Source organism: Ascochyta rabiei, chromosome 21 (assembly GCF_004011695.2).
Source record: "Ascochyta rabiei chromosome 21, complete sequence".
In the NCBI taxonomy this organism is placed as follows: Eukaryota; Fungi; Ascomycota; class Dothideomycetes; order Pleosporales; family Didymellaceae; genus Ascochyta; species Ascochyta rabiei.
Genome location: NC_082425.1, coordinates 368,423 through 392,720, shown reverse-complemented (window position 1 = coordinate 392,720; position 24,298 = coordinate 368,423). Strand labels below are relative to the sequence as shown.

Here is a 24,298-nt window from a genome sequence, read left to right as displayed (position 1 = left end):
CCACCTGCATCTACAACTGAGCCTTCTTCTTGAACGCGTTGATGAGTCCGCTTGTGCTGGCATCGTGCGAGTCCGACTCCTTGTTGTCGTCGAGCTCAGCCTGGATCTTCTTGGCAAGGCTCTTGCCGAGCTCCACACCCCACTGGTCGAAGCTGTTGATGTTCCAGATGGCGCCCTCGGTGAAGGTAAGGTGCTCGTAGTAGACGATCAGAGCACCAAGAGTGGCGGGTGTGATCTTGTCAGCCAAGATGGACGTCGTCGGCCGGTTGCCAAGGAAGGTCTTGTGAGACACGAGGCTGTCGGGCGCACCCTCAGCCTTGACCTGGTCGGGTGTCTTGCCGACCATCAGAGCCTCAGCCTGGGCAAAGAAGTTGGAAGCCAGCATCCTGCCATCGTTAGTGGAGGTCATCGACCATGGCAAAGCCAAACTCACTTCTGGTGCTTGTTGTTCTGGACCGGGTTGTGGCTCTGGGCAGCCATGATGAAGTCGGTGGGGATGAGCTTGGTGCCCTGGTGGAGGAGCTGGTAGAACGAGTGCTGGGCGTTGGTCGCGGGCTCACCGAACAGAATGGGTCCGGTGGTGTACTTGACGTAGTCGCCACTGCGGGTGATGGCCTTGCCGTTGGACTCCATGGACAGCTGCTGGAGGTAGGCAGGGAACCTGTGGAGGTACTGGTCGAAGCTGCCCGACGTTAGCTCGTGCTTTGTGTGCATTTCTCATCACTTACGGAGAGACGAGATGAGTCTGGGCACCGAAGAAGTCAGAGTACCAGACACTCAGGAGACCGCCGAGCACGGGAATGTTCTTCTCCAGGGGAGTCTCCTGGAAGTGCTTGTCCATGGCGTGGGCACCCTCGAGGAACTTGTGGAAATTGTCGTAGCCAATGTACAGAGCAACGCTCGTGCCAATGGCAGACCAGACGCTGTAGCGTCCACCGACCCAGTCGGAGAATCCGAACATGTTCTTCTTGTCAATGCCAAACTTGGTGACCTCCTCCTCGTTGGTGGAGAGGGCGACGAAGTGCTTCGCAATGTCCGTATCCTTGGCCTCCTCCAAGAACCATGACTTGGCCGTGTTGGCGTTTGTGACGGTCTCGGCTGTGGTGAAGGTCTTGGAAGCGACAAGGAAAAGAGTGGTCTCCCGGTTAGAGTCCTTCAGCGCCTCGGCGATGTGAGTCCCGTCAATGTTGGAGACAAAGTGGGTCTTGAGACTGCGGTCAGCGTACGGCTTGAGGGCCTCGGTGACCATGACAGGACCGCTGGAAAACGTTAGCGTGCGCTGCTCAAGGATGGACTCTCCGGAAGCCGCTTACAGGTCAGAACCACCAATACCGATGTTGATGATGGTGTCGATCTTCTTGCCTGTGTAGCCCTTCCACTCGCCGCTGCGGACCTGCTCGGTGAACTCCTTGATGTGCTCGAGAACCTCGTTGACACCCTCGACGACACTCTGGCCATCGACCTCCATCTTCTGGTTCGAGGTGTTGCGGAGAGCTACGTGGTAGACTGCGCGGTCCTCGGTGAAGTTGATCTTCTTGCCCGCGAACATGTCATCGCGGAGCTGCTCGATGCCAGCCTCCTTGGCGAGCTCGACGAGAAGCTTCACAGTCTCCTCGGTGATGAAGTTCTTGGAGAAGTCGAACAGAATCTCGGAACCCTCGGCATCGTTCTTGAAGGTGTGGCTGAACTTCTCGAAGCGCTGTACAGCGTTAGCAGAGCCCACATGTCGTCCCGCTGCGACCTACCTTGGGGTCCTTCTGGAAGTACTCCTTGAGTACAATGTCCTTTCCAAGCTTTTGATGGTGGTCCTGGAGGGACGACCAGGCGTTCAGGTCCGAGGCTTGCGCGAAACCAGGCATGTTGTGTTACGGAACTGGTGGGGTCAGATCAAGCAGTGCTCTTGGCGGGAACCATGACCTACAATGGGAGTTTTGGGTATCGAAAGGGAAACGCAAAGTCAATGAAGCAGAGAGCAGTGGGAGAGGCGCTGTATGTAGGGGAGAAGAGACAATGATGGCGTGTTGAGGTAGCTGCCTCCTGGAACTGTAGGCGCGGCCGAGAAGACCCCACTAAGCGGGTACGTCACAGCTTTTGCAGGTGGGTTGATCGTGTGAACAGCAAACTTCTCTAGTAAAGCATGACACGAATGCTCACTAATCCACGGGTACAGCCGCTTCCTGTGTAGATGGGCAACCATGCAGTCTAGACTTTTCAGAGTGGGATATCATCTTGCATTGCCTATTTGGGCGTGTTTCAAGCACAAAATGCTGCCCCCATACGCCGATGCCGTTGCAGAACCAAAATAGCCAAGAGCCAAAAGCCGCTGAGAGTTCCCACCAATCACGCACTCCTCTATGTTTCCTCCCAAGCCGACGACAACAATTGTGCCGGCGACGATCCGATCGCCGGAGCATCCGGCTATTGGCCGAGCTCAGCTCAGTCACCGTTTCCTAGGCCCGGATGACCCTACTTCCTATCCGCAACACCCTCGAAAGATGGGTCCTTCACCGAGCCACCAGCATCTCCGAGGCCAGCCACCGGCCGGTTGTAGGACCAGCCTGCAAACTGTGCCTGCATGGTTTGCGACAGCATGGGTCCGTCAACGTATGAATCGGTTGGCGCTTCTGAAGTGAACTCGCGGTCAAAGTTGGCGGTATCCTTGGCATCAACCTGAAGGGGTGTTAGTTTGGGTGGTACACATGTTTCGACAGTCGACATACCACGTTGGGCTTGAAGCTGGGTTCGTACTTTCTCTCCAGCAGCTTGCGCCAGTCAATGCTGTGGAAGAAGTAGTGCGCCTTGATCTCGGCTGCGCCCTTGGCTCCCAGACGCTTCTCTGCGTTGCGGTCGAGCAGACGGGTCAGGAGGTCGCGTGCCGCAGGAGGGACAATCTCGGGCCCGGGGAAGTGCAGTGGCTCGGTGAGAATCTTGCGGTACATGTCGTTGGTGTTCTCGTCGTAGAAGGGCGGGAGACCAGTCAACATCTCGTAGAGGAGGACACCCAATGTCCACCAATCTACCGACTTTGTGTAGCCGCCGCCGGTGAGAAGCTCAGGTGCGAGGTACTCAGGTGTTCCGCAGAATGCTAAGGGTCCAAGTCAGCCGTTGTGGCCGTCGTGCCAAGCCCATGTCCACTTACTGTTTGTGCGGTCCTCATCCTTCATGTCCAGCTTGCAGAGACCGAAATCGCACAGGGCGATGTGGCCTGTGTAGTCAAGCAGGATGTTCTCAGGCTTCAAGTCACGATAGATGACGTTGAATCCGTGCAAGCACTCCAGCGCGCAAAGGAGCTCTGCAGCGTAGAATCGCGCACGGTTAATGTCGAATCGCTGCTCTTTCTGCAGGTGGTGGAAGAGCTCGCCACCGTTTACGAAAGCCAGCACGAGGTAGAGCTTCTCGGGCGACTGGAAGGAGAACTTCAGCGGCACGATGAAGGGGTTGTTGATCTGCGCCAGAACAGATCGCTCGGCGAGGGTATGTGCGACTTCGGAGCGGGAGATGATGTGTGCTTTGCGGATGGTCTTTAAAGCGTAGATTCGGTGTGTGTCCTTTTTCCTGTAGGATGTGAGTGGTGAGTGGCGAGTGGCGAGTGGTGAGCGGTGAGTGGTGAGTGGTGCTGCAGAGGCGAGGGTGACGTACTGTACTTGCATGACTTTTCCAAAGCTCCCCTTTCCAACGACCTTGAGGAGCTCAAAGTCGTCAATGGCCAAGCGGTCCTGTCGATTCTCGACAAAGTTGACGCCAATCTTCATGGAACCACTGCCAAACTGGACGTTGATCCAATCAGCGCCAGCCTGGCCCGCTGCCGTGGCCTCTCCCTTCTTGTCCTTGCCATCTCGCTGCTCCTCGAAGCGCGGGTTGATTTTCAACGTTCCAATGAAGATGTCCTCGTTTCGGCCAGCGTTGGGAGGTGCGGTAGGGTTGCGGATGTAGAGGGAGACGGTGAGATCCGTTATGCGGGATACATCGAATTTGTACTGTGTGTTCCCGCCAGCCCACAGTGGATTCTCTGGTGTGCCGGAGACGGCGTTGATGAAGACTTGCTGCTTGTCGAAATCGACGAGGGCGTAGGGCAGGTGCTTGGACGAGTAGCGGCCGTGGATGGTGGGCGCTGCGTTGATGCTGCCAGCGGCAGACTGCGGGCGGCCCTGGCCGGTGTAGGAGCCAACGGCGGGGTTCCTCGAGGAGCCCGGGCGCATGGAACCGGCGACGGAGAAGCCACCGCCGGTGGAGAGGGAACCCTGGTGGTGCGAGCCGCCGCTGAAGGCCTGCTCGGCGCCGGGGGGCAGCGAGAAGCCCTTGCCTTCGTGGAGGGTGACGATCAAGATGCCAGGGCGGAGGGGCGCCGGTGGCGGGGCTGCATTGGCTTCCGAGGCAGCTGGGAGCCATTAGCGGTGTCAGCGGGCGGGGTGCGACGACACGACGTACCGATGCCGTTGGGGTCTCTGGGGTCTCCGGGGGCGGCATTGCTGCTTGCGGAGCTTGTGGCGGCCTTGGGGGTCTGCTGGTCGACGATGGTCGATGTGGAGGACGAGCGGCTGAAGGTGTTGGCGAGCGGCGCCAGATGCGTCTCCTTGAGCTCTACACGGTGTGTCAGACGGGGGAAACGGGCATGGTGCGCGGGCCGGCAGGGCTACACACTCTTTGTGAGCTTCCAAGACATGATTGCGGCGGCTCGACGGGCGTGGGCGTGGGCGTGGGCGGTGCAGAAGCAGCAGACCAGGCGTGGGCGGTGGAGACGGGCAGCCAAGCAGAGCGGGGGGGGGAGGCAGACAGGACCGACGCGCGTCGGTGAGGGTGGTGGGAGACGGAGGAGGGAGACGGAGGGCGACAGAGGACGCAGGACAGGACGCAGGATGCAGGACACAAGGCACAGGACACAGGACACAGGACACAGGGCACAGGACACAGGACACGGGGTGCGGTATAGGGGGGGCGGAAAGCGTGGCGGAAAGCGTGGCGGAAAGCGTGGCGGAAAGCGTGGCGGAAAGCGTGGCGGAAAGCGTGGCGGAAAGCGTGGCGATGGGCCGTCGAGCTGCCCAAGGAGGCCCGTCGAGTGCACTTCTGGCACTTCTGAACTTCTGAGGGGGCACGGCCTGTTTGAGCCTCACGTCTGGCTATGCGACCCGGCGACCCAGTGACCCGGCGACCCGGCGACCCTGCGACCCTGCGACCCAGCTCCTCTCGCGGGCCCGCAGTGGCTCTCCTCATTTCCAGCCCTCGCCTCCCACGACCAACGACGTCGAGGCTCGAGCGCCGCGTCTCGAGTGTCCGTCCGCGCCTCGAGTGTTCGTGTGCGGGCTTTCGTCGCTGCCTCCTCGGCTGCACCTTCCGTCTGGCTCGACCGCTGCATCTGCGCCCACCACCAGACCAGCGAACACGACCCAGCCCAACGCGCCATTTCCTCCCCGTGCCGTCTCGCGCGCCCACTGTCGAGCACTGCGTCACATCTGCGCCATTTGCGCTGCTGCTTCACCTCTGCCTGCGCGCCTAGAGCCCCACCATGGGCGTCATCAAGAAGAAGACGGGCACCCGGGGCACCGAGGGCGGCATCAAGTATGTCTGCGACGTCTGCTCGTCCGACATCACCTCGACCGTACGCTTGCACGCTCTCACCCTCGCACCCTCGCCCTCGATCCTATCCACCCTTCCATCCACCACCTGCCAAGCCCTCGATCCATTGCTGACATGCACAGGTCCGCATACGTTGCGCAAACGACGACACCTGCCACGAATACGACCTCTGCGTGCCGTGCTTCTCCGACGGCAAGTCGTCGCGCGACCACGACCCTGCCACCCACGCCTTCAAAGTCGTCGAGCAGCATTCCATACCCATATACACCGAGGACTGGGGCGCAGACGAGGAGCTGGCTCTGCTCGAGGGCGCTGAGACGTACGGACTAGGCTCATGGGCCGACATTGCAGACCACATTGGCGGCTTCAGGGAGCGCGACGAGGTCCGCGACCACTACATCTCCACATACGTGCAGAGCTCCAACTTCCCCCTACCAGAGCATGCCAGCAAGGACGACATCGCGCTCAGTGAGCGCATCCCTCGGGCTGAGTTCCAAGCCCGCAAGAAGAGGAGGATAGAGGACAAGAAGGAAGAGGCCAAGAATGCAGCCCCTGCTACGCCCAAGCAGAAGCCCACCGCCAGCGTGCCGTCCTGTCACGAGGTCCAAGGCTACATGCCCGGTCGCCTGGAGTTTGAAACCGAATACTTCAACGAGGCCGAAGAGGCAGTCCAGCACATGTCCTTCGATCCCGGCGACGGCATCAACCCCCGAACGGGCGAAATGGAGCCCGAGATGGAGCTCAAGATGACCATCATGGACATCTACAACTCGCGACTGGACGCTCGAGTCGAGAGGAAGAAGATCATCTTCGAACACAAACTGCTCGAGTACAGGAAGAACCAAGCGTCCGACAAGAAGCGCACAAAGGAAGAGAAGGATCTGCTGAACAAGGCGAAACCATTTGCGCGCATGATGAAGCATGACGACTTTGAGATTTTCTGCAAAGACCTCGAGTACGAGCACAATCTGCGACAGGCCATCTCCCAGCTGCAGGAGTGGAGGAACATGCAGATTACGAACCTGAAAGCTGGCGAAAAGTACGAGCAGGAGAAACAGACAAGACAGTCTCGAGGACCTCCCGTTGGCCAGTTCGACCGCCTGGCTTCCAACAGAATTGGCAAGCCCACGCCTCCCTTTGAGCAGCCCTCTGCCGCAACCGCTTTGATTGGTCCAGAGCTTCCTCTCCACATCAAGCAAAGGAGCGGACTTACCACACCGCCTCCGGACCGTACAGCCAATGGCGTCAACGGCACCAACGGCGTTCTCACCCCACAATACACCAAGACCAAGTTCCACGTGAAGCAGCTTCCAAACACCGTGCCTCTGAAGTTTGGCAAGGAGTCTGCCGCTGATCTGCAACTGTTGACACCGGAAGAGCGCGAGCTGTGCAGCGTACTGCGCATCATGCCGAAGCCGTACAACGTGCTCAAGGAGAAGATTGCACGGGCTGCACTGAGCAACAACGGCGCGCTGAACAAAAAGGCTGCCAAGGAGCTCTTGGCCATCGACCCGAGGAAGTCGTCGCAGCTGTTTGAATATTTCGTGCACAGCGGATGGATCGCCAGGGCATAGGCGCGTACAGGAGACGGTATGGATTTGGGGGTGGCGTTGTGAGAGGATTGCAGAATACCCAGGCTGGATGGCATTGGGTGGCGTTGTGAGAGGATTGCAGAATACCCAGGCTGGATGGCATTGGGTGGCGTTGTAAGAGGATTGTAGAATACCCAGGCTGGATGGCGTTGGGTGGCTTTGTGTAAATCCCGGCTGATACAGGCAGCCTTGTTGACATTCGATTATGAAAGCGTACTGTTGTCCATCACGCCTCTCCTCTTGCCTCTTGTGTTACACAACATGCTGTGGACAGAGATGATGCCAAGTCGCGTGGTTGCTGCGGCAGCTCCCGAGCTCGCTCCTCCTACAAGATCGTTCGGTACCGAGATATCGAACTCGTGGAGAAGACGCTCGTCCCCGCATCGCTGCTTGCCGCCTATACCATGTCTCTCTAGTTGCTGCATTGGGAGTCGGGGCAATCTGGACGCCTGTTCGAGTTTCACTGCACCCCTAGCATTCAAACGCCGTCAGCCTTTCTCTGTCACCACCCAAGAGCCTGCACACAGCATGCCTACATTCCATACACCCTCGCACTCGCACTCGCACTCGCACTCGCACTCGCACGCGCGCACAAACTCGGGTGCGAGCTACCATGAGGCGGCACCGCGCTTCTCATTCGCGCCCGAAACATCCGGGAGACAGGTCATGGACGCAGAGCATCACGAGACCCGCAAGCGACGCAACGGCGACTACGACAACACTTCCATACGCGGCTTCAGCTCACAGCCATGGACTGGCACTTCCTCGACGTTCCCACATTTTGAGAGCCCTGCACCCCTCGCGCACGACCGATACACACTTGCCGGAGGTAGCATAGAGGCTGCCAACAGCTTCACACGCCAGAACGGAAACTACGACGACTACTTCAACCTCCAGACCCAGCGCGGCATGTGGTCATCGCCCGCGAGCCCGTCGATGCAGCCCATGGTGCTAGATCGGCTTGCTTCGACACAAAACACGCCCAACTCCTGGGTTGTCGATTCGCTGCTGAACATCGTGGGCGGCGTTGCCGGCAAGCTGTTCCACTTCTGCACCGTGCCTTTCCGAGGATTCCAAGCTGGCGGCGGTCAGAGCTACGACGCCGACGCGCAGGTCAAGGTTGCATCCAAGTTGGGGCTGCACGACGAGGCAGAACCGAGTGAGCCGGCAGCTCCGGTACAACAGATCAGACTCGATACGCACACAGACGACGACTACGGCGTTCGATCGATTGATTCAGAGGAGACAGAGCGACCGCGGATGCCGAAGCGCTTGCGCACAGAGGACGCCTGGGTGATGGTCGGTCAAGATGAAGCAACAAACTCAAGCCCCATGGTTACACCGCGGTTGTCTGAGCGACAGATGCCTCCACCCACCTACACGCCGTCACCCTCGCAGATTCCGCGCCCACTCTCCCGCACAAGCGCAACGCCGGTCTCGAAACGCCACTCTCTCATACCCGTCTCCCGCCGCTCAACCGCGAGCCGTACGCCCGTATACAGCAGCAGCATCCCCGGCCCCAAGTCACACAACAGAGAGCGATCGTATAGTCGACTGAGCTTTGGATCGCCCAGCACGTCTCAAGACGAGAAAAAGAGAGTCAGCCCGCTGCCGCCCGACAGCCAAAAGCTCATCAACAAAGTACGGAAGGAGGAGCTGGAGGACGACGCCCGAATGCGCAGAATGAGCAGCCAGATGAGCGCCATGCTCAAGGAAGCACGCGAGGCGCTCGGCTCCAAAGTCGAAATCGAAGACGACGACATGATGCACCATTGACCCAACAGGTAGCAGATATGTTCATTTCCAGCGACGCCGTCTCCCGCGTTTTCCTTTCTTGTATATCCAGCTACTTTCTCCTGCTACTTCTCGGCATCTATGCGGCGTTCAAAGTAAGGCGTTCAAAGTAAGGCGTTCAAAGTAAGGCGTTTCAGGTGCGCGTGTTTCTATACCCGCCACAGCAACGGCCTACATAGCGTACACCTAAATACAGTGCAAGCGCTCTCTCAATAACAAACCCCACAACACCAAATTCTTTCCACCTTCCGCAGCCCATGGCACTGTATTTGTTAATCAATGAGTATCGAAATCGCTAACACTAGACGATACATGTCCGTGAATTTCACCTAGCTGGTTTCCTACTTTTTCCCTGCTTGTACATCTACTACTACTACTACTACTACTACTACTACTACTACTACTACTACTACTACTACTACTACTACTACTACTACTACTACTACTACTACTACTACTACTACTACTACTACTACTACTACTACTACTACTACTACTACTACTACTACTACTACTACTACAATAGTGTGTTGTTTCAGGGGTGTTTGCTGTTCGCGGTGCGGTGGCCGGTATCTGTTGTGTTGGAGAAGGTAGGGAGGGGTGTTTACTCCGCCGCTTGAGGTTCTCTCGATGCGGCGCTGCGGTGTTACATTACAGCAGGTTGGGGGAAGCAAGACATCAGTAGATGTTGGTCTCTAGTGCAGGTTGATATACGGGGGGAGAAGGTCTCGTGTGTTGGATGGATGGGCGCGGACACGGGGGTGGCTGGTGATTGTAATGCACGGTCGAGAGTCTGATTTGATGTAGGCGGAGTTATGGTTGAGGATGATATGTTATGCATCACCAAGCTTGCTCTCCATACACGACATTACTATCCATTCCTCACAGCGCAACACAGCGCATCACATTACATTACATCACCTCACGCCCGGCTTCAGGAATGCTTGGGCAACACCTGTGAACTCCCATCCAATTCACTAGAAAACGGCCTTGCCTCATGGGCCTGTGGCTGCTGATAGGGCGTGCTGTTCTCCGCATATGCGCCCTGCGGTGGGGGGCTCATACTCGGGCTGGGGGCGTTGTACACGGGCTGACCCGGTCCCGCGTGGCCGCCCTGCTGTGGCCATTGCGGTTGTGTGCCGTACGTGGCCGGCGGGCTGGGAACCGGGCTGGTGGGTGATTGGGGGGTGTATTTTGCGTCGGCGACGCCAAAGGGTACTGTGCTGGCTGCTTGTGTTTGCTGCATGGGCGGCGGGTAGTACTGCGGTGGTGAAGCGGGGCCGGTGGGTGCTACGGGCTGGGGATGCGTGTTGTAGGTGCTTGGTGGTGGTGCTGCGGCGGTGGCAGTGGTGTTGGAGCGCTTTCTGCGCCGGATGCAGAACCAGGCCAGGAAGCCGATGAGTGCGAGGCCGATGATGGGACCGACGACGACGCCGGCTATCCAGGCTTTGCTGGAAGATTTCTTCTTTGTGGCTTGTGGGATGAGCGTTGGGTTCGCAGGCGCGTTGTCGCCACTGCCGTCTGAGGTAATTGCCGCTGTGGTGGATCGAGGAGCGGAGGATGCTGGAGAGGGTCAGTGAATTGTAATTGTCAAATGATGGCCTGACCTACCGGATGTGGTCTTCGCGTCCTCGGGCTGCACACGGTAGTATGACCAGTTGAGGCTACTGACACCGCAGTTCACATTGGTCTGAGGGCTTGAGTCCTGCTGGTTCTCGTACATGAAAGCAGTGTTGCAGACAGTGAATGATCTATCTGTCAAAGCAGAGTAGGCAGAGGTACTGCAGTGTTGTCAGCGATTGAATTCTGGTTTGGCTGCTTCACTCACCATGGGATTGTTAGAGCTGTGCTGCTGATACTGTAGACCAAGTTTCCATTCACACAGGCCTGAGGTATATCGCAGCCAGCGGCTGTCGTTGCGCAACATCTCCAGTGGCCGCCGGTCTGGAAGTAGGTAGCGCCTGCGTCACACCGTTGAGTCGACCAGACACCGTCGTAGGACAGCCACCCCATATACCGGTCGTCATTCTGCTTTCTCAAAAGCTCGATCTCTGGGCCAGGAGTGATAGTTGGATCCGACGCAGCAGCTGATGGTGTGAGGATAGCCGCAAGGCTGCGTGAAAACAGTGCAGAACCAATCAAGAAAGTCGTATGCATGGTTGGGTTGTCGATGACAAGCGCTTCAGTTGACAATTAACAAGGAGGAAATGGACTGGAAGGTCGCAAACTGCTACCGAGATCTGCTCTGAGCCTTCATAACAATAACCATATGTTTCTGCCTCAGGCCTGGAGACATATGCCGACTGCATCCGTATTGGGAGTACCGGTCAGGACCTGCAGATGTTTCACGAGTAAACGATGTATCATCGATCCAATGAGGTGACGGTGTAGGCGAGATTGGCTCGAAAGTGGCTCCATGGTTCGTATTGTGCACAGGGCTGGACATCGTGGCACTCACGTGTTGGCCGAAACAGGTAATTCGTGATGTGCCAAGTATGTGCTTAGCACTGTTCGGTATGGTATAGATGCTCAAGGCGCAGGGGCTTAGCGCGTGCAGCGCAGGGCTAAGCGAATGGCTGTGGGGGCTGAAGTTAGGACTTGAGCACAATGCTTTGTTTTATAAGGCCAGTGTCTTAAGCGTTATACCGGTAGAACAAGCGTTTCCGATGCGATGTCTTGCTGGTTCGTGAATATGTGGCTGTCCTGGCTGTTGAGCTGATAGCACAAAGCCAAATGTCCGCGATGTTCACCTTTACATTTCAGTTGACCGCTTCGATCGGCATTCGGGCCGTGCAAACAAAGGTTGTCAGGCTCGCTTGTCGTTACCTGATTGAACATGGGCGAGGCTGTCGCGAGGTCGATCTCTACCCTCACTGTGGAAATTCCGTGTCGAAGGAAGGGCGCGATCTGCCTTCCCATCTCTGATATGTACCTGAATACATGGGTCTGCCGTCTGCTCCAGCAAGCACGCTGCAACCTGCTCGGATGCCTGAAAAGATTCAGCCTATAGGTTTCTACACAGCGCGCCACTCTCTCGGCTGACAGAGAAGCCGCTTCGGCGCGGCGCTGCCTTCCAAGTGAAGGTGTGGTTTGTTGACTCCCTCATTGAAGTCTTCCCCGAGCATCCACTAACAGCAAATCATCTCACTTCATACCCGGCACAAGTGCGACCGCACTCGCAAAGTCTCCGTCATGGGTGATGCTAATCTCGCACAATTGGCCGTCAAGTGCCTCCACGTTGAAAGCTGCTTGTTTGGCTGCCTCGAGCTTCTCAAGCTCTGGTAGAGCTTCGTGCAGTATTAGCCCCTGGGGTCTTTGACTCTGGTGCTCACTGTGGTCAAGTGTAGTGACCGGAAGGATCATGATATGCTTGAAGCCCGTTGTGTATATCCCCAAATGATCGCAGGCTTTGCGGCATGCTTCTTTGGCTGCGAATCTGCCATACCGTAAGTTGAACAACATTGAAACATCAGAAGACCCGGAACGCGTACCTGCCTGCGAGAAAACGCGCAACATTGTCTGTATTGCGGAAGACAGACTCGTCGTTTCCAAAGCGGCCACGAAAATAGGCGCGTTCAGGATGCGTCAGAATCTTGGACAAAAATGCTTTCAACCGCGGTCCTTTGGCGCTGTTAGGCTTCTGCGTGATCAGGGACCTGATCCGTGAAACGTTGCAGAGATCGGTGCCGACTCGCAGAGGAAAGGGAAACGGTCGTAGTGGCATGTTGGGTGCTGTTGATCAAAGCTTGAAGCTCAGCGAGGATGCCTCGCAGCCTCGGTATCAATTCAGCAAATCTCTTGGCAGGGTCCCGATCAAAAAAACGACGGCCAACCCTTGATGAACTGACTCGAAACCTGCTCTAGGGACCTTCACACAGCAAAAAGACGACGTTGGCAGGATTCGAACCTACGCTCCCGAAGGAACAAGATTTCTAGTCTTGCGCGATAACCACTCCGCCACAACGCCGATGGTTGATGTTGTTGATCAGCTGTTATGGAAGTTCCGCCGGTTATGATGAATATAGACTAGGAACAAAAACCTTGTGCTACTAAGCCAATTGGTCCGTCCAGTCTGCGCTCGGAATTTGCACCACTCAAAACCTGAACGTTCGTGTAGCCTTCGTATCTAAGTCGTATTCGTTACCATCTCATCTAGTCATTCTAAAAACATGCCCTTCTGTGCTGAACACCCAGTTGTCAAGACTCGCGGTGTTGACGTCCGTAAAAGTCAACCACAGGTACTTGAGCGTCTCGGCTGCCCAGAAGCTTTCTTGCATGTCGATCCATCTTTTGTCACCCGTTCCAGGCCATTCCGAAGGCTTCACTCTGTAAACGTCTGCAAGCTGTGCATACCCGTAGGGTGCCTTGCAATGCACCTCCATGGCCGAGAAAGCTTCCCACGCCCAATCGCGAAACCGCGGTTCACCAGTAATGCGCCAGGCGTAGAATAGCGACTCTACGTACTCGGGCCTGCCTTTGTATTGCGGGTCCGTACTCCAGAAGCCACTCTCTGACCACTCCTTCTTCGCGCGACTCGTATCGGGGGAGTAGAGTGGTTTGTCGTAACTGAACTTGGGTGTCCATGACCAGCTCTCTGGGCCAATCTTGGACGGAGTAGATGTGTATGTGTGATGACATCCTTCTAACAAGGCTAGCGCAAACGTTCTGAGGTACGGCTGATTGTAGAACTTGGAGCCGAGGAGAATGGTTCCAGGCGCAAAGCATGCCAGATGTCCTTGCTCGTTCTGGTATTGTTTGTCGTCTTGCTTCCCTATGAAGAGGTGTTGCATGACGTGTTCAGACGCGGATGCGGACCGTGTACTGAGGTGCTTGCGCAACGAATAGGCAGAATCGAGGAACCGCTTCCTGTATATGTCGACATGAGGGTCCGACGGTGGTGCAAGAAGCGTGATTTTGAGGAGGTACTCGTAGTAGGAGTCATGGCCGCCGTCCCAGTGTCTGTCACGGCCTACTGGTACACCTGTCTCAATATCGATGGGCGCATCTACCATGCCTTTCCACGGTGTCACCCATTTTGACCAGACCAAAGGAGCCCACGCCAGAGTAGAGTTCCTCGCATAAATAGGATCGCCGGTGAGCCTTGTTAGTACGCGGTTCTCAAGGATGGAGGAGCCTGTTCGCGCAGGCCCAATGGCTGGATGAGCATACTGAGACTTGTCTGGATGCTCTAGATGTACAGAGGGCAGGTCTGAGACGCCCTGTGAAGCTTTGAAGTTTACGCGCGGCCATGGCATGCCAGTTGGCGTGTCGTACGCAGGTGCAAGCTTCTCTGCCAATGTCACGGCGTGCTCCAGTATCAAGTCGCGGGCTTCGTCGTGCAGGACGTCCTCGGGTATCATGCCCACATCGTACAGCTCCACGACCGACAGTAGTCCACCGAGATATCGTATGGTTGTCTCGAAGGGATCTACCAGATCGTCTGTGTGCGTGAAGTCGATGCTCAGAATATGTTCTACCGAGTGCGCCAGCTCGTCCCACAACTCCATGAGCACCAGTGTACTCGCAGAGTCCACGATGAAAGCCCCCCAGCCATTTCTTGTACTCGAATTGCCTCCTGTCACAGGCAATATATCATCTGCACCCCATGCGCTTTCTCTGTATTTCCAGAATGTGTACTTCATTGCATTGCGCACCTTCTCTGCCCTTACGTCCTGCGCTTTCCCGGTTCCGTTCCATGCTGCATGCTGTATCTGTGCGCCATACGTTGGTGTGTCTCGCGTCCGCACGGTAGGATTCGAAAACTCCTTGATCAGCAGGTAAAAGGTGATGACCAAGACCGCAGCGAGGAGCTTGAATGAAGATTCAGGATTCTTCTCAAATTTCGACTTGCCCCAGCGGCGGAAACTGGGCATAATGAGGGGTGGTGGAGGGCCTGTATGTGATCGTTGGCCTCAGGCTGCGCGCAAATGTTGCGACCGCATCTGTCCACCGTTGCGGAGCTTCGGGGGTGCGGTGACGTCGCGGATGAGTATGGTATTGCGGGCTACTTGGCCATATCTGGCGGGGGAATAACTGCAGCGTGAATATCTCAATGTTGCTGTACGGATGTGCCTCACAAACTGCGCGCGACTTGTCATTGAGCGTTGTTGCTCCATGGTCAGAGTGGAAGGTGCGAAGCTGTCAATCTTGGCGGGCGGGCGCGACTTCCACGCGCGCTTCTTCCTGCAATTCTTCAATCAACTTCACGTGTTGAGCAGACCACCAAGATACGTCGACCTGCGAGGCGCTATACTAGGAGATTTGTCATATTTCGTGAGGAAACTAGACGCTCACGCCGTTGCCATCGCGCGCCAACAAATACACTCAGGACATCGAGAAGCCAACGTTCGCTATGGGGGTCTGGCGGTACGTCATGTTAGAACCCAACTTGACTGCGACTCACACAAATTTAGATGGTACAAAGGTCTTGCGCCGAAGACCAGGATGTTCATGGGTGTCGGCATCATGGCATACGCAGGCTTTGGCCTGCTTATATCGGACGAACTCGAGCACCGCTTTGGCATGACTCCCACCGAACAAGACTTTGAGGAAGTACGAAAGCTCGTGCCGAAAATCAGCGTCGTCGAAAAGGGCCAGCGATGAAGCTTGCGGCTACCTCGCGCCTTCGTCGACTCGCACCATTCTCGAGCAATTTCAGATGCTGTTACGCTTTGGGCACGCGAACGTAGATACGAGTCGTCGGACACGCCATTGCGCAAGGCCGGTTGGTTCTTCGTTGCTTCACCGATGCATGAATCTCGCGTCGGTCGCACAATAGCACCAACGAGTGCCTTTGCTCTACGCCAGCAATTCACACACGAAAGGAAACCACTGTCAATCACAGTTGTACAACTAATGCTCCGAGGGGGCAATGAATTCGAGCCTTTCCTCGCAAAGCATTCAAGCCATGGCGAAGTCGTCACATCTTTGGAGATAGCTGCTCCACGAGATTGGCAAGTCACAATCTGGGCAGTTGAACGTGGTCGTGAAGCTTTGGGTCATGGATGGCACTGTAGTATGCATGCATGTATTCCATCTTTCTAACCTAACGCCATACAAAGATCATCAACTCTACGCCAACATTCCACTAAACTCACTGCCCTCCTTCAACATGTCTTCCGCCTTTCCGGCCTTGATCAGCTTTCCCTTACCCAGGACAACACAGTAATCAGCATTCTTTACCGCCTCCAAGCGATGCGCGATCGTAATCACTGTGCTCTCCTTCATCTCCTCTCTTAGCACGCTCTGGATTCGCTGCGCAGTCTCAAAATCGATACTCGCAGTCGCCTCATCCATGATGAGTACTGGGCTCCTTCTCAGCATCGCACGAGCTAGACCGACAAGCTGTCTCTGGCCTTGCGATAGCCCTTTGCCGCCGCCTTCGATATTGGTGGAGAGTGTCCAGCCATGGTTGCCGGCAATTTTAGCGAGCACGGCTTCACAGGCACCGTCTGAGTACTCGTCCAGTGGGTCAAGATTCTTGCGCATGCTGCCAGGGAAGAGCACAGGCTCTTGGGCCAAGAAAGTCACACGGCTTCGCAGTGCTTGTTTCTTGACGGTGGAGATATCGACGCCGTCGATGAGAATGCGGCCGCTTTCTGGTGCGATCGTGGCTAGAAGGGAGAGCGCAAGGGTGGACTTCCCGGAGCCGGTGCGACCTATGACTGCGGTGTTGCTTCCAGCTGGGATTTTGAGAGTGATGTTCTGCAGCGCGGGCTCGAGGTTTTCCGCGTAGCGAATGGTAGCATCTTCGAATGTAATGTCCCCTGTGTATGTTGGCCAGTGTGCAGGTGGATCAACGACACCTGGAGTTTCTTGCTCGAGATCGAGCAGCTCTATGACTCGTTCCACACTCGTGAACTGCATCTCCAATTGGCCATAGATTCGGCACATGTACTCCGTGTACATAACGAAGCGGCTGGCAGTGATGAGGACAAAGGCAGTCAGACCCGTACCGATGCCAGTATACACGGCAATTAACGTCATGACGAGTGTCGCACTCGCAGACATTGTGCTGAATCGGAATGACAACCAGGCTTGCAGAGACCAGTAGAAATGGTCGTTCTTCTGGAAGTTGTCAACGACTTCTATGACACGGGCCTGGAACCGAGGTTGAGCGTTGAAGGCGCGGACGGTGGTCAAGCCCTCGACAAGGGCGCCGAAGTTGGACATGAGAGGAGAGAGCGAGACCATCTGTTAATGTCAGTTATTAAAGGCAAATTGCACTCGAATACAACCTACCTCGAGACGCCGCAAGCTTTGCGAAGTCGGCAAGAAGCGGTAGAAGTTGTACACAAACCCGCAGCATAGGAGCAGTCCGAAGGCGAGGAAAGCGGGTGTCGAGGCGAGAATCACCACGATACAGCTGATGAAGCCAATCATCTGCCACCCAAAGATGGTAAATGCAGAACTCAAACCTCCATCTACTGTGTTCATGTCACTTGTCAAGCGATTCATCAAGCGTCCAACCGGCGTGACATCGTAGAATCTGAATGTCGCATGAGCGACTCTTTCAATCGCTTCCTTGAAGATGGCTTTCGCAGCATGGTAGCCTACACCGAACATGATGATGTTCGTCAGCCAGAACAAGACTGCGGTTCCGGTCACGAACAGGAAAAATCCCCAGAGCCAAGGCACGACATTCTCGGTAGGTGGAGGGAGGAAGTCAAAGACGCTGTCCTTGTGTTTCTCGCCGTAGCCTTCGCCCCAGGCTTTGATGAACCAGGTCTCGGCAACGTCGATCAATCGAAACAGTGCCATCACAACAAGCGAGATAGCCCACCATCGCAGGGTGCCGGCTTTGATGTAGCGCCAATACACTTTCATCTTGACGCCGCCTTCAGCTCGGTGCTCGTCTTCGATGAACTTGTCAGGAATGGCCGCTGCCTGCTCCTCTTCGCGCTTCTTGGCTTCTTCTTCCGACAGCGAATCATTCGTCTGTGCTCGTTTTAAGGCGTTCCTGTCGTCTCCTTTTGTAGGCTCGTGGATTGTCGCTCGTCCATGGTCGAGTTCAACCCACTGCTTCGCGAGATCGTGGCAAAGCTCAGTCCGATGTGTAACCAGCACAGTGACGCGCTCCTCTACTAGTGAGCTGGCAAGCAACTTGTGAACGATAAAATCGGCCGTCTGGTGGTCCAATGCTGATAAAGGGTCATCGAGGAACAGTATTCTTGCTTTGCTGTACACAGCACGGGCGAGAGCTACACGAGCCTTCTGTCCCCCTGATAAGCCGATGCCATTCTCACCGATGTTCGATAGATCCCCATGCTTGAACTCCGCCATATCAGGTATCAATGCGCAAGCTTCCAGCACCTGCTTGTATCGCGCTTCTTCGTATGGTTCGGAGAAGAGGATGTTGTCGCGGATGCTCATACTCTGAAGCCAGGGTGTCTGAGCACAATAACCGACAACCTGGTCGGGACGAGTGTGCTCTCCTGCGGTCTTGTCGAGTTCCCCGAGGAGTGCTTGTAGTAAGGCAGTCTTGCCAGCAGCCACTTCGCCATAGATGACGGTAAGCCCAAGCGGAAAAGATAGCGTAATGTCCTCAAGCACATTTTGGTCCACCCCAGGCCAGGCGAACGATGCGTTTCGTAGACCCAGATCATCGGAGCTTTCGGGCACCACAACAGCCTGCTCCTTATCGGGCTCAGCCATGAACGCTTCGATGCGACCCATCGCAACGTAAGCGTTTAGCAATGTCGTAATGAGTGGAGGCAAAGCGCCAAGATACGACTCGAGCAACCTGAAAAGGTCGATGGCAGGGAAGATCAAGTCAACCCGGAGAGGCTTTCCAGCCATCTTGGTGAATGCATAGAACGCCACTGCCGGAAACAGTCCAGAACCAAACCTCATGATAAATGCAAGTGTCGTGTTGAAGATGATCTGTAGGACACGCAAATGCAGCTCCGCCTGTCGTGATTCGAGAATTCCCTTTAGCCATGCCTCATGCCAGCCATACCAGCGAAGATGTCTGATTGAGTCAATGAACTGTGTCGTTCGCTGTAGCTTCTCGTCCGTTGCCTTTCGGCGTTTCTTCTCAAAATATACCTGATAACGCGCAAGAACCACGCTCAGCACCTGCGTGACTGCAAGAGCAAGCACTCCGAGAAGACATGACCATCCGAGCATTCTCCAGATGAGAAGCGTTGATCCAATGACTCCAAGTGGCTTGACGATAATGTCTGAAAATTCCCAGAAACGTTGTGAGATCTCGTAAACATCGTTACGCATAAGATTAAGAATCTTGCCCATTGACGCAGCCGCACTTTCTTCCTCTTTCTCTTTCTTCGTAGACCTTGAGAAAACCGACCGCAGACGAGCCCATATCCTCACGAGTTTGCTCTGAGGCGCGATCTTGAGAGGCTGTGAGGAAGCAGCTGCTTCACCGTTTGTCTCCGCACTGGTTTCGCCGTCTGCGTGGCCATTCGTGTGGCCATTCGTAATGCCGTTGCTAGCCCCAACCTGTGGCTCTTCTTTCGCCTCTTGCTTTGCACCAAGTATCTTGCGATTGAGTGTCTTCTCGTACAGCATGGTGATGAGCTGACCTCGCGACCTCTCATATGCGCGTCGCTGGTACCACAGGTTGAAGACATTACACTGTGACGAAACTAGACGTACAAAAAGCGATATGAAAGCGTATGTTATCGCAGCGCTACTTGGTGAATCTGGATCGTCCATTGAACCCAGAAGCTGTTGCAACAGGACTGGCGTCAGTAGTGCTGTCGGTGTTAGCAGATATGTATCGCGGCGCAGATTTGACAGAACTTACTTGCACATAAGCGCAAAAGATTCAGACTCGTTGTGCGCACAGCATCCATACCGTTTGCCACAAAGACTCTGCGTGTTACGGAGCCTTCGAGCTTCCGAAAAGCTTCATGAAGTCGTGCATGCTTGAACTCCCAGCCGAGATCCCACACATCTTCGTCATCCATCTTTCTTGTTATGCCCTTCTGGATCAGTGGACCCATCCATGATACAGTCATGTACTGAAGTGGGGTCAAGTTGTCTTCAGGCGTCCTAAGCTTGACCGTCGGCGCACTGTACACGGGACTGATGTCTTCATTGGGGAGACTTGGGTCTCTTAAAGGCATGTTGAGTATGACAACGATACCGACGAGAGCAACAATGGGACATAGAGCAAGATAGACGCCTCCAGGATCTGAAAGAGTGATCGCTAGTTCTGAAAGTACAATTGTGGAGAACAGAAACAGCAAAGAGAGCGAAGCCGTTCGTGGTCGCTCAAGTACGACGATGGCGACAGCAATAGCCTGATCGAAATCAGCATCATACTAGGGGTTGACTTAAGAGTCTACTTGCCCATGCAGCCGACGGGAGCAGTGAATGTGTCGCTACAGCGATCGGTAAATAGATGCTGCTAATCTGGAGCAGCAGACCAATCGATGCAATTGCTAGCAAGCCGTAAGTCGACGACGCAAATTGGCGGCGAGGCACATCATCAAGTTCGTCGGACTCTGTTTTGGTCTCTCGTAGGAAAGGCCTCGTCCACCGTGGTCGATACGGGTCCAATAGTCGTAGCGAGTAAGTCAAAATTATGAGAGCTCCAGCTATTGTTGGTACCATCGAAATGTACGGAAAAGCGCATGGGGCGAAAGTAGCCGTTCTTGAGTCCTGCAATGCTTAGCACACTATCATGCTTCGAAGCGCTAAACTTGCCCATGGATGATGGCATTTCGACAGTAATGGCATCTCGAAGAGTGGTAACACATAATGACCATCGCCATGCGACAACATTGGCGTCTGTGAGGAGGCCATAGCGATAGCGATAGCGAGCGTGGTGAGGCAAAACGATGACCCTCACTATATCCTCAACACCTATTTCCACCCCAGCTGCGACCGGTCAACGATTGAATCGACAGTCAGTATCATGAAGCTGTTCGCAAATCTTGAAAACAGGCAGCAATGTGAAACGTTCGTTGGATGGAGTTGGTGTCGAGGGTAAGCCGGAGTTGTGAGAAACATTGGGCGCCACTAGCGCCTTTTGTGTTGCCGCGCATTGGATGATCCTTTCATGATGCAGGGGTTAATTCCACCCATCTTTCAGCACTGCTTTTGATGCTATGACTTGTTCGTCAAAGACATCGTCGCCAGGTTGCTCGTCATACGTTTTTGTAGTGTCGAGGGCTAACGTTGTATTTTTTGTTTTGTTTTTAAATCCTCGCTGCCGCTACCACTCAATTGTGACCAGCGCACGCACAATCTCGATAACCATTCGTAACAGCCGCAAGGGCCTTCAGGGCACAGTTTGATTCATAGCCCTTATTGTACTTGCTTCTAACATGCTGTTGGATCGAGTGGGATCACGCACAGCACGATTTCGTGCACTGACTCACGACCTTCTATCAAGTCCATCGGTCAACCTAAACTCTTCCATTAAACCATCGATGATCTTGAACATCTCTTCGGCCATTTTCTTCCCTGATTCCCTCCAGCCTGCATCACAAAGCCGCCCGAAGCGGTCAGGATGCCATCGTAATCTTTCTTGCCGTAACCACTCATAGCTATAGAAGCCGCTTGCGCGCATGAGTTTACCCACGTCGTGCTTGCATGCCTTGATGCCTAGAGGATCCGACTTGAGCAACTCGCACGACGGAAGCGCACATGTAGTCACCGCTGGAGGCAGATACGGAAAGGCAATCAGAAGGCTGGCAGATGCTGGGGCTGTCGTTGGGATCGAGGGCGGATGCGTGTTTGACTGAGATCGGACTTGCAGTTTTCGTGGCTTAGGGCGGAATGGGATCTCGCCGGTGGGGCTCGATGAAGATGGACTCGAGGGTGTTCCAATCGCCGCCAGTGCTGAGGCGAGCCTACTCGCCGTTTCCTTGGACCATTGCTCGTATAAAGCTTGGGTTGCGGCGTCCGGTTTGGTGCTGGTCGGCAGCACAGGCGGTGAGTCTGTTCCATCTCGATGACTCGACTGGCTTCTGTGCCGATTTCTCTTTGCTTTCATGAAGAAGTTCAAAGCAAAATCCTCTAGCGCAGACTCGTTGATATCATCGATACTCCCAGCCCATGTGCCATCATTACGAATGGCAACGAACTGATCAGATGTAGTGGGGTCGAGCGCAATAAATGCGAGGTCGCTCCACGCAAAGCCTCTTTCGGCTTTCCATTCCTCAACCGTTTCTTTGTAGATGTCCCAACTGTCATCGTCACCGAGCCGATACACTACATCGCCATATTCGCTCATGGCGAAGAATGCACCTTCGGGCCCCCAAGTCACGATGCGTGGCGGTCCCACCCGCCAGCCAGACGGCGTGAGCCATGACTGTAGCGAGTCCTCGAGACTAGGCGGTAGGTTGGCCCAGCGTATCGCCTCAGGATGCCAGACAATGAATGAATCTTCCGGACCGAGGAAGAAGCGTAGGTGAGGCGAGTGCCATGTTTTTGCTAATATACTCCCAAGACGCTGCGGTAGAAGCGCACCCCAACGTAAGCTGCTTCGACCGGAGGCATCATTGAAGCTGACGAGCCAGGATTCAGGGACGGAGCCTAGTGAAGCCCAATGGACTTCTGTTGCAGTCGAAAGAATTGTCAAGAGAGAAGTGGGAAGGTTGCGACTCGGAATCGTCAGACTCCATGTACTCGTTTGATAAGGTCTACTTACTGTTTCAGTCCTTGAAAGCTCCTTGATACAAAACTATCATTCGCCCCGAATGAGATGAATGAGGCATGGCTAGATGTTGCAGACATGCTGAATAATTATTGGCTCGGCGCTGCTATGACGTCACTTGTCACTTCTGGGAATGTTGAAGTTTAACGTCACTCTATAGCCCTCCGGACGTTGTCAGAACTATCTCTCAAGTAAACATACTGTTATAGTTGTGTATGTTTGTTGGTGGAGCGACCAAATTGCTCGGTACCAAGTCGGCCGATATGTGAAGCAACAGTTTCCCTGCTCGAAACCTAGGGGTGATCGCTTGGCGTGGCAACGCTGTTTACACCACGATCGTTCGACCACCTTGCTACCGGGCTCTTCGATGTCTCCCAGTATCGTTTGATGACTTGACGTAGCCGGCAGTCTTCTTTTGCAATTGAGTTTGCCGTGAGCTAAGCAAAAAGATCATGTGCGATGCAACATTCACCTTCGGCCAGCGAGGCAGCCACTTCTTCCAGTGCGCATCGCGGCGCGAGATGTTCGTTCAGATCCTCAGACTGCTTTGGCGTTGTGGACGCTGACAGCTTTCCAGCACCCGCGTACCCAGGAAACTGATAGCTATTCTCTCATCATCTCAAATTCAACAAGTCCATCATGTTGCCCTTGGTTTCGAAGACAGCTTCCTCATCACATGGCGCGACCGAGACGGTAGTGATCGCATAAACAGCGGAGGGCTTCCAAACGAGCTTACGGGTTTCTTGTACAGCAAAAATCCTCAAGGCCAGCTCGTCCGCAACATTTCAGCTATACGCTGTGTCCTTGGAGCTTACAACTCGTCATTCTTCGTGCACGACTCCTCGGCATATTTGTGGATGAACATACCGGACGGTCTACTTAGTGCTCTACAGTCTCAAATCAAGAACGGAGCTTGGATCGACAGGCCACGCATTGTGGCACTTGGGGCAGATGACAACTTCCTCCTAATCACCAAAAAGAACGCAGCAATGTGGGACCTGGACAATTACAAGACAGTATCAGATATGCTGGAATTTTCTCGTACGCAAGAGCACGGTATACCAGAGATCCACAATATCATCCTGCACCCATATCGCTATGGCTGCTTCGTTGCGCAGTCGAAGAACGGGACATTGCTGCACGAAAACTTGCCACCCCACCAATCGCCCGGTCTAGCAAACATGATTGATCCGATTTTGCGGGAAACGGAGCGCGCCAACAGAAAGGTGGTGCAGCGAAGTGATAGTGAAAAGAGGGAGACCATTCACAGACGACCGAGTGCGATGCAAGAAAGAGCGAGGGTCAAAAGGGAATGGAGCGAGCACAAGCAGCAGTTCACAGCGCAATCCAAGGGACTCAAGCTTAGTCTGAGCCTCAGTATCGGCGTTGGAGGGCTGGCGCGAATGCTGGGATAATAGCTGACCGTCGCCAACCACTCTTTGGAACACTAGAATGTCCACGGCCGTATATTGAAGATGACTCTGAAGACATCCAGGAAGTTTCCGTTTTCAACTTTTTACACCTTAGGGACAAACACCGCCCAAAAATCGAAAAAGGGATGATTGTAAGACTCGCTTGTGGATGGGAGTCCTTAGAAGGATGTCTGCCGGTCATTAGACACCTGAATTCTTGGATCGTCGAGTCATCGAGATGCCCTCATGCTGATTAGGTTGAGTTGCGCTGGTTGAGGCGACGTCTCCATCGATCG

General features: G+C 54.8%; 11 protein-coding genes and 1 non-coding gene across 13 annotated transcripts, besides 8 other annotated features; 4 read left to right on the top strand and 8 right to left on the bottom strand.

Annotated features, from left to right (window-relative positions):
* Positions 1-10: 10 nt before the first annotated feature.
* Positions 11-1,859, bottom strand: EKO05_0010949 (Glucose-6-phosphate isomerase; the record flags this gene model as incomplete). The annotated part of the gene is made up of 5 exons (XM_038943809.1): positions 11-386; positions 434-682; positions 729-1,259; positions 1,314-1,699; positions 1,746-1,859. The coding sequence occupies 5 exons, from the start codon at positions 1,857-1,859 to the stop codon at positions 11-13; spliced, it is 1,656 nt and encodes a 551-aa protein (XP_038793210.1).
* Positions 1,860-2,466: 607 nt separating this feature from the next.
* On the bottom strand, positions 2,467-4,663 carry EKO05_0010948 (Non-specific serine/threonine protein kinase; the record flags this gene model as incomplete). Of its 2 annotated transcripts, XM_059637878.1 has the most annotated exons (6): positions 2,467-2,670; positions 2,721-3,085; positions 3,140-3,555; positions 3,640-4,378; positions 4,429-4,581; positions 4,642-4,663. In XM_059637878.1, the coding sequence occupies 6 exons, from the start codon at positions 4,661-4,663 to the stop codon at positions 2,467-2,469; spliced, it is 1,899 nt and encodes a 632-aa protein (XP_059493861.1). The 2 variants fall into 2 exon arrangements, with proteins under 2 accessions (XP_059493861.1, XP_038793209.1); XM_038943797.1 differs by having other exon boundaries at positions 3,140-4,378.
* Positions 3,565-3,616: a tandem repeat.
* A 127-nt stretch (positions 4,664-4,790) lies between the features above and the next one.
* Positions 4,791-4,838: a tandem repeat.
* A 6-nt stretch (positions 4,839-4,844) lies between these two features.
* Positions 4,845-4,916: a tandem repeat.
* A 204-nt stretch (positions 4,917-5,120) lies between these two features.
* Positions 5,121-5,176: a tandem repeat.
* Positions 5,177-5,503: 327 nt separating this feature from the next.
* Positions 5,504-7,148, top strand: EKO05_0010947 (Transcriptional adapter ada2; the record flags this gene model as incomplete). The annotated part of the gene is made up of 2 exons (XM_038943819.1): positions 5,504-5,596; positions 5,697-7,148. 2 exons carry the CDS (start codon positions 5,504-5,506, stop codon positions 7,146-7,148), a joined length of 1,545 nt encoding a protein of 514 aa, XP_038793208.1.
* Positions 7,149-7,694: 546 nt separating this feature from the next.
* Positions 7,695-8,942, top strand: EKO05_0010946 (uncharacterized protein; the record flags this gene model as incomplete). Its single annotated transcript, XM_038947360.1, has 1 exon — positions 7,695-8,942. The coding sequence occupies one exon, from the start codon at positions 7,695-7,697 to the stop codon at positions 8,940-8,942; it is 1,248 nt and encodes a 415-aa protein (XP_038793207.1).
* Positions 7,715-7,751: a tandem repeat.
* Positions 8,943-9,324: 382 nt separating the features above from the next.
* Positions 9,325-9,481: a tandem repeat.
* Positions 9,482-9,819: 338 nt separating this feature from the next.
* Positions 9,820-9,881: a tandem repeat.
* Positions 9,882-9,894: 13 nt separating this feature from the next.
* On the bottom strand, positions 9,895-11,117 carry EKO05_0010945 (uncharacterized protein; the record flags this gene model as incomplete). The annotated part of the gene is made up of 3 exons (XM_038943904.1): positions 9,895-10,523; positions 10,572-10,741; positions 10,789-11,117. 3 exons carry the CDS (start codon positions 11,115-11,117, stop codon positions 9,895-9,897), a joined length of 1,128 nt encoding a protein of 375 aa, XP_038793206.1.
* Positions 10,259-10,316: a tandem repeat.
* Positions 11,118-12,104: 987 nt separating the features above from the next.
* On the bottom strand, positions 12,105-12,684 carry EKO05_0010944 (Holo-[acyl-carrier-protein] synthase; the record flags this gene model as incomplete). Its single annotated transcript, XM_038943764.1, has 2 exons — positions 12,105-12,396; positions 12,452-12,684. The coding sequence occupies 2 exons, from the start codon at positions 12,682-12,684 to the stop codon at positions 12,105-12,107; spliced, it is 525 nt and encodes a 174-aa protein (XP_038793205.1).
* A 162-nt stretch (positions 12,685-12,846) lies between these two features.
* On the bottom strand, positions 12,847-12,927 carry EKO05_21t. Its single transcript has one exon. It is a non-coding gene; the product is annotated as a tRNA-Ser (tRNA).
* A 181-nt stretch (positions 12,928-13,108) lies between these two features.
* Positions 13,109-14,833, bottom strand: EKO05_0010943 (Mannosyl-oligosaccharide 1,2-alpha-mannosidase; the record flags this gene model as incomplete). The annotated part of the gene is made up of 1 exon (XM_038947359.1): positions 13,109-14,833. The coding sequence occupies one exon, from the start codon at positions 14,831-14,833 to the stop codon at positions 13,109-13,111; it is 1,725 nt and encodes a 574-aa protein (XP_038793204.1).
* Positions 14,834-15,074: 241 nt separating this feature from the next.
* On the top strand, positions 15,075-15,563 carry EKO05_0010942 (uncharacterized protein; the record flags this gene model as incomplete). Its single annotated transcript, XM_038943891.2, has 3 exons — positions 15,075-15,233; positions 15,289-15,326; positions 15,374-15,563. The coding sequence occupies 3 exons, from the start codon at positions 15,075-15,077 to the stop codon at positions 15,561-15,563; spliced, it is 387 nt and encodes a 128-aa protein (XP_038793203.2).
* Positions 15,564-16,031: 468 nt separating this feature from the next.
* On the bottom strand, positions 16,032-20,050 carry EKO05_0010941 (uncharacterized protein; the record flags this gene model as incomplete). Its single annotated transcript, XM_038943944.2, has 3 exons — positions 16,032-17,153; positions 17,202-19,678; positions 19,729-20,050. 3 exons carry the CDS (start codon positions 20,048-20,050, stop codon positions 16,032-16,034), a joined length of 3,921 nt encoding a protein of 1,306 aa, XP_038793202.2.
* Positions 20,051-21,306: 1,256 nt separating this feature from the next.
* Positions 21,307-22,167, bottom strand: EKO05_0010940 (Phosphatidylglycerol/phosphatidylinositol transfer protein; the record flags this gene model as incomplete). Its single annotated transcript, XM_059637877.1, has 1 exon — positions 21,307-22,167. The coding sequence occupies one exon, from the start codon at positions 22,165-22,167 to the stop codon at positions 21,307-21,309; it is 861 nt and encodes a 286-aa protein (XP_059493860.1).
* Positions 22,168-23,042: 875 nt separating this feature from the next.
* On the top strand, positions 23,043-24,005 carry EKO05_0010939 (uncharacterized protein; the record flags this gene model as incomplete). The annotated part of the gene is made up of 2 exons (XM_038943955.1): positions 23,043-23,113; positions 23,168-24,005. 2 exons carry the CDS (start codon positions 23,043-23,045, stop codon positions 24,003-24,005), a joined length of 909 nt encoding a protein of 302 aa, XP_038793201.1.
* Between the last annotated feature and the right edge of the window lie 293 nt (positions 24,006-24,298).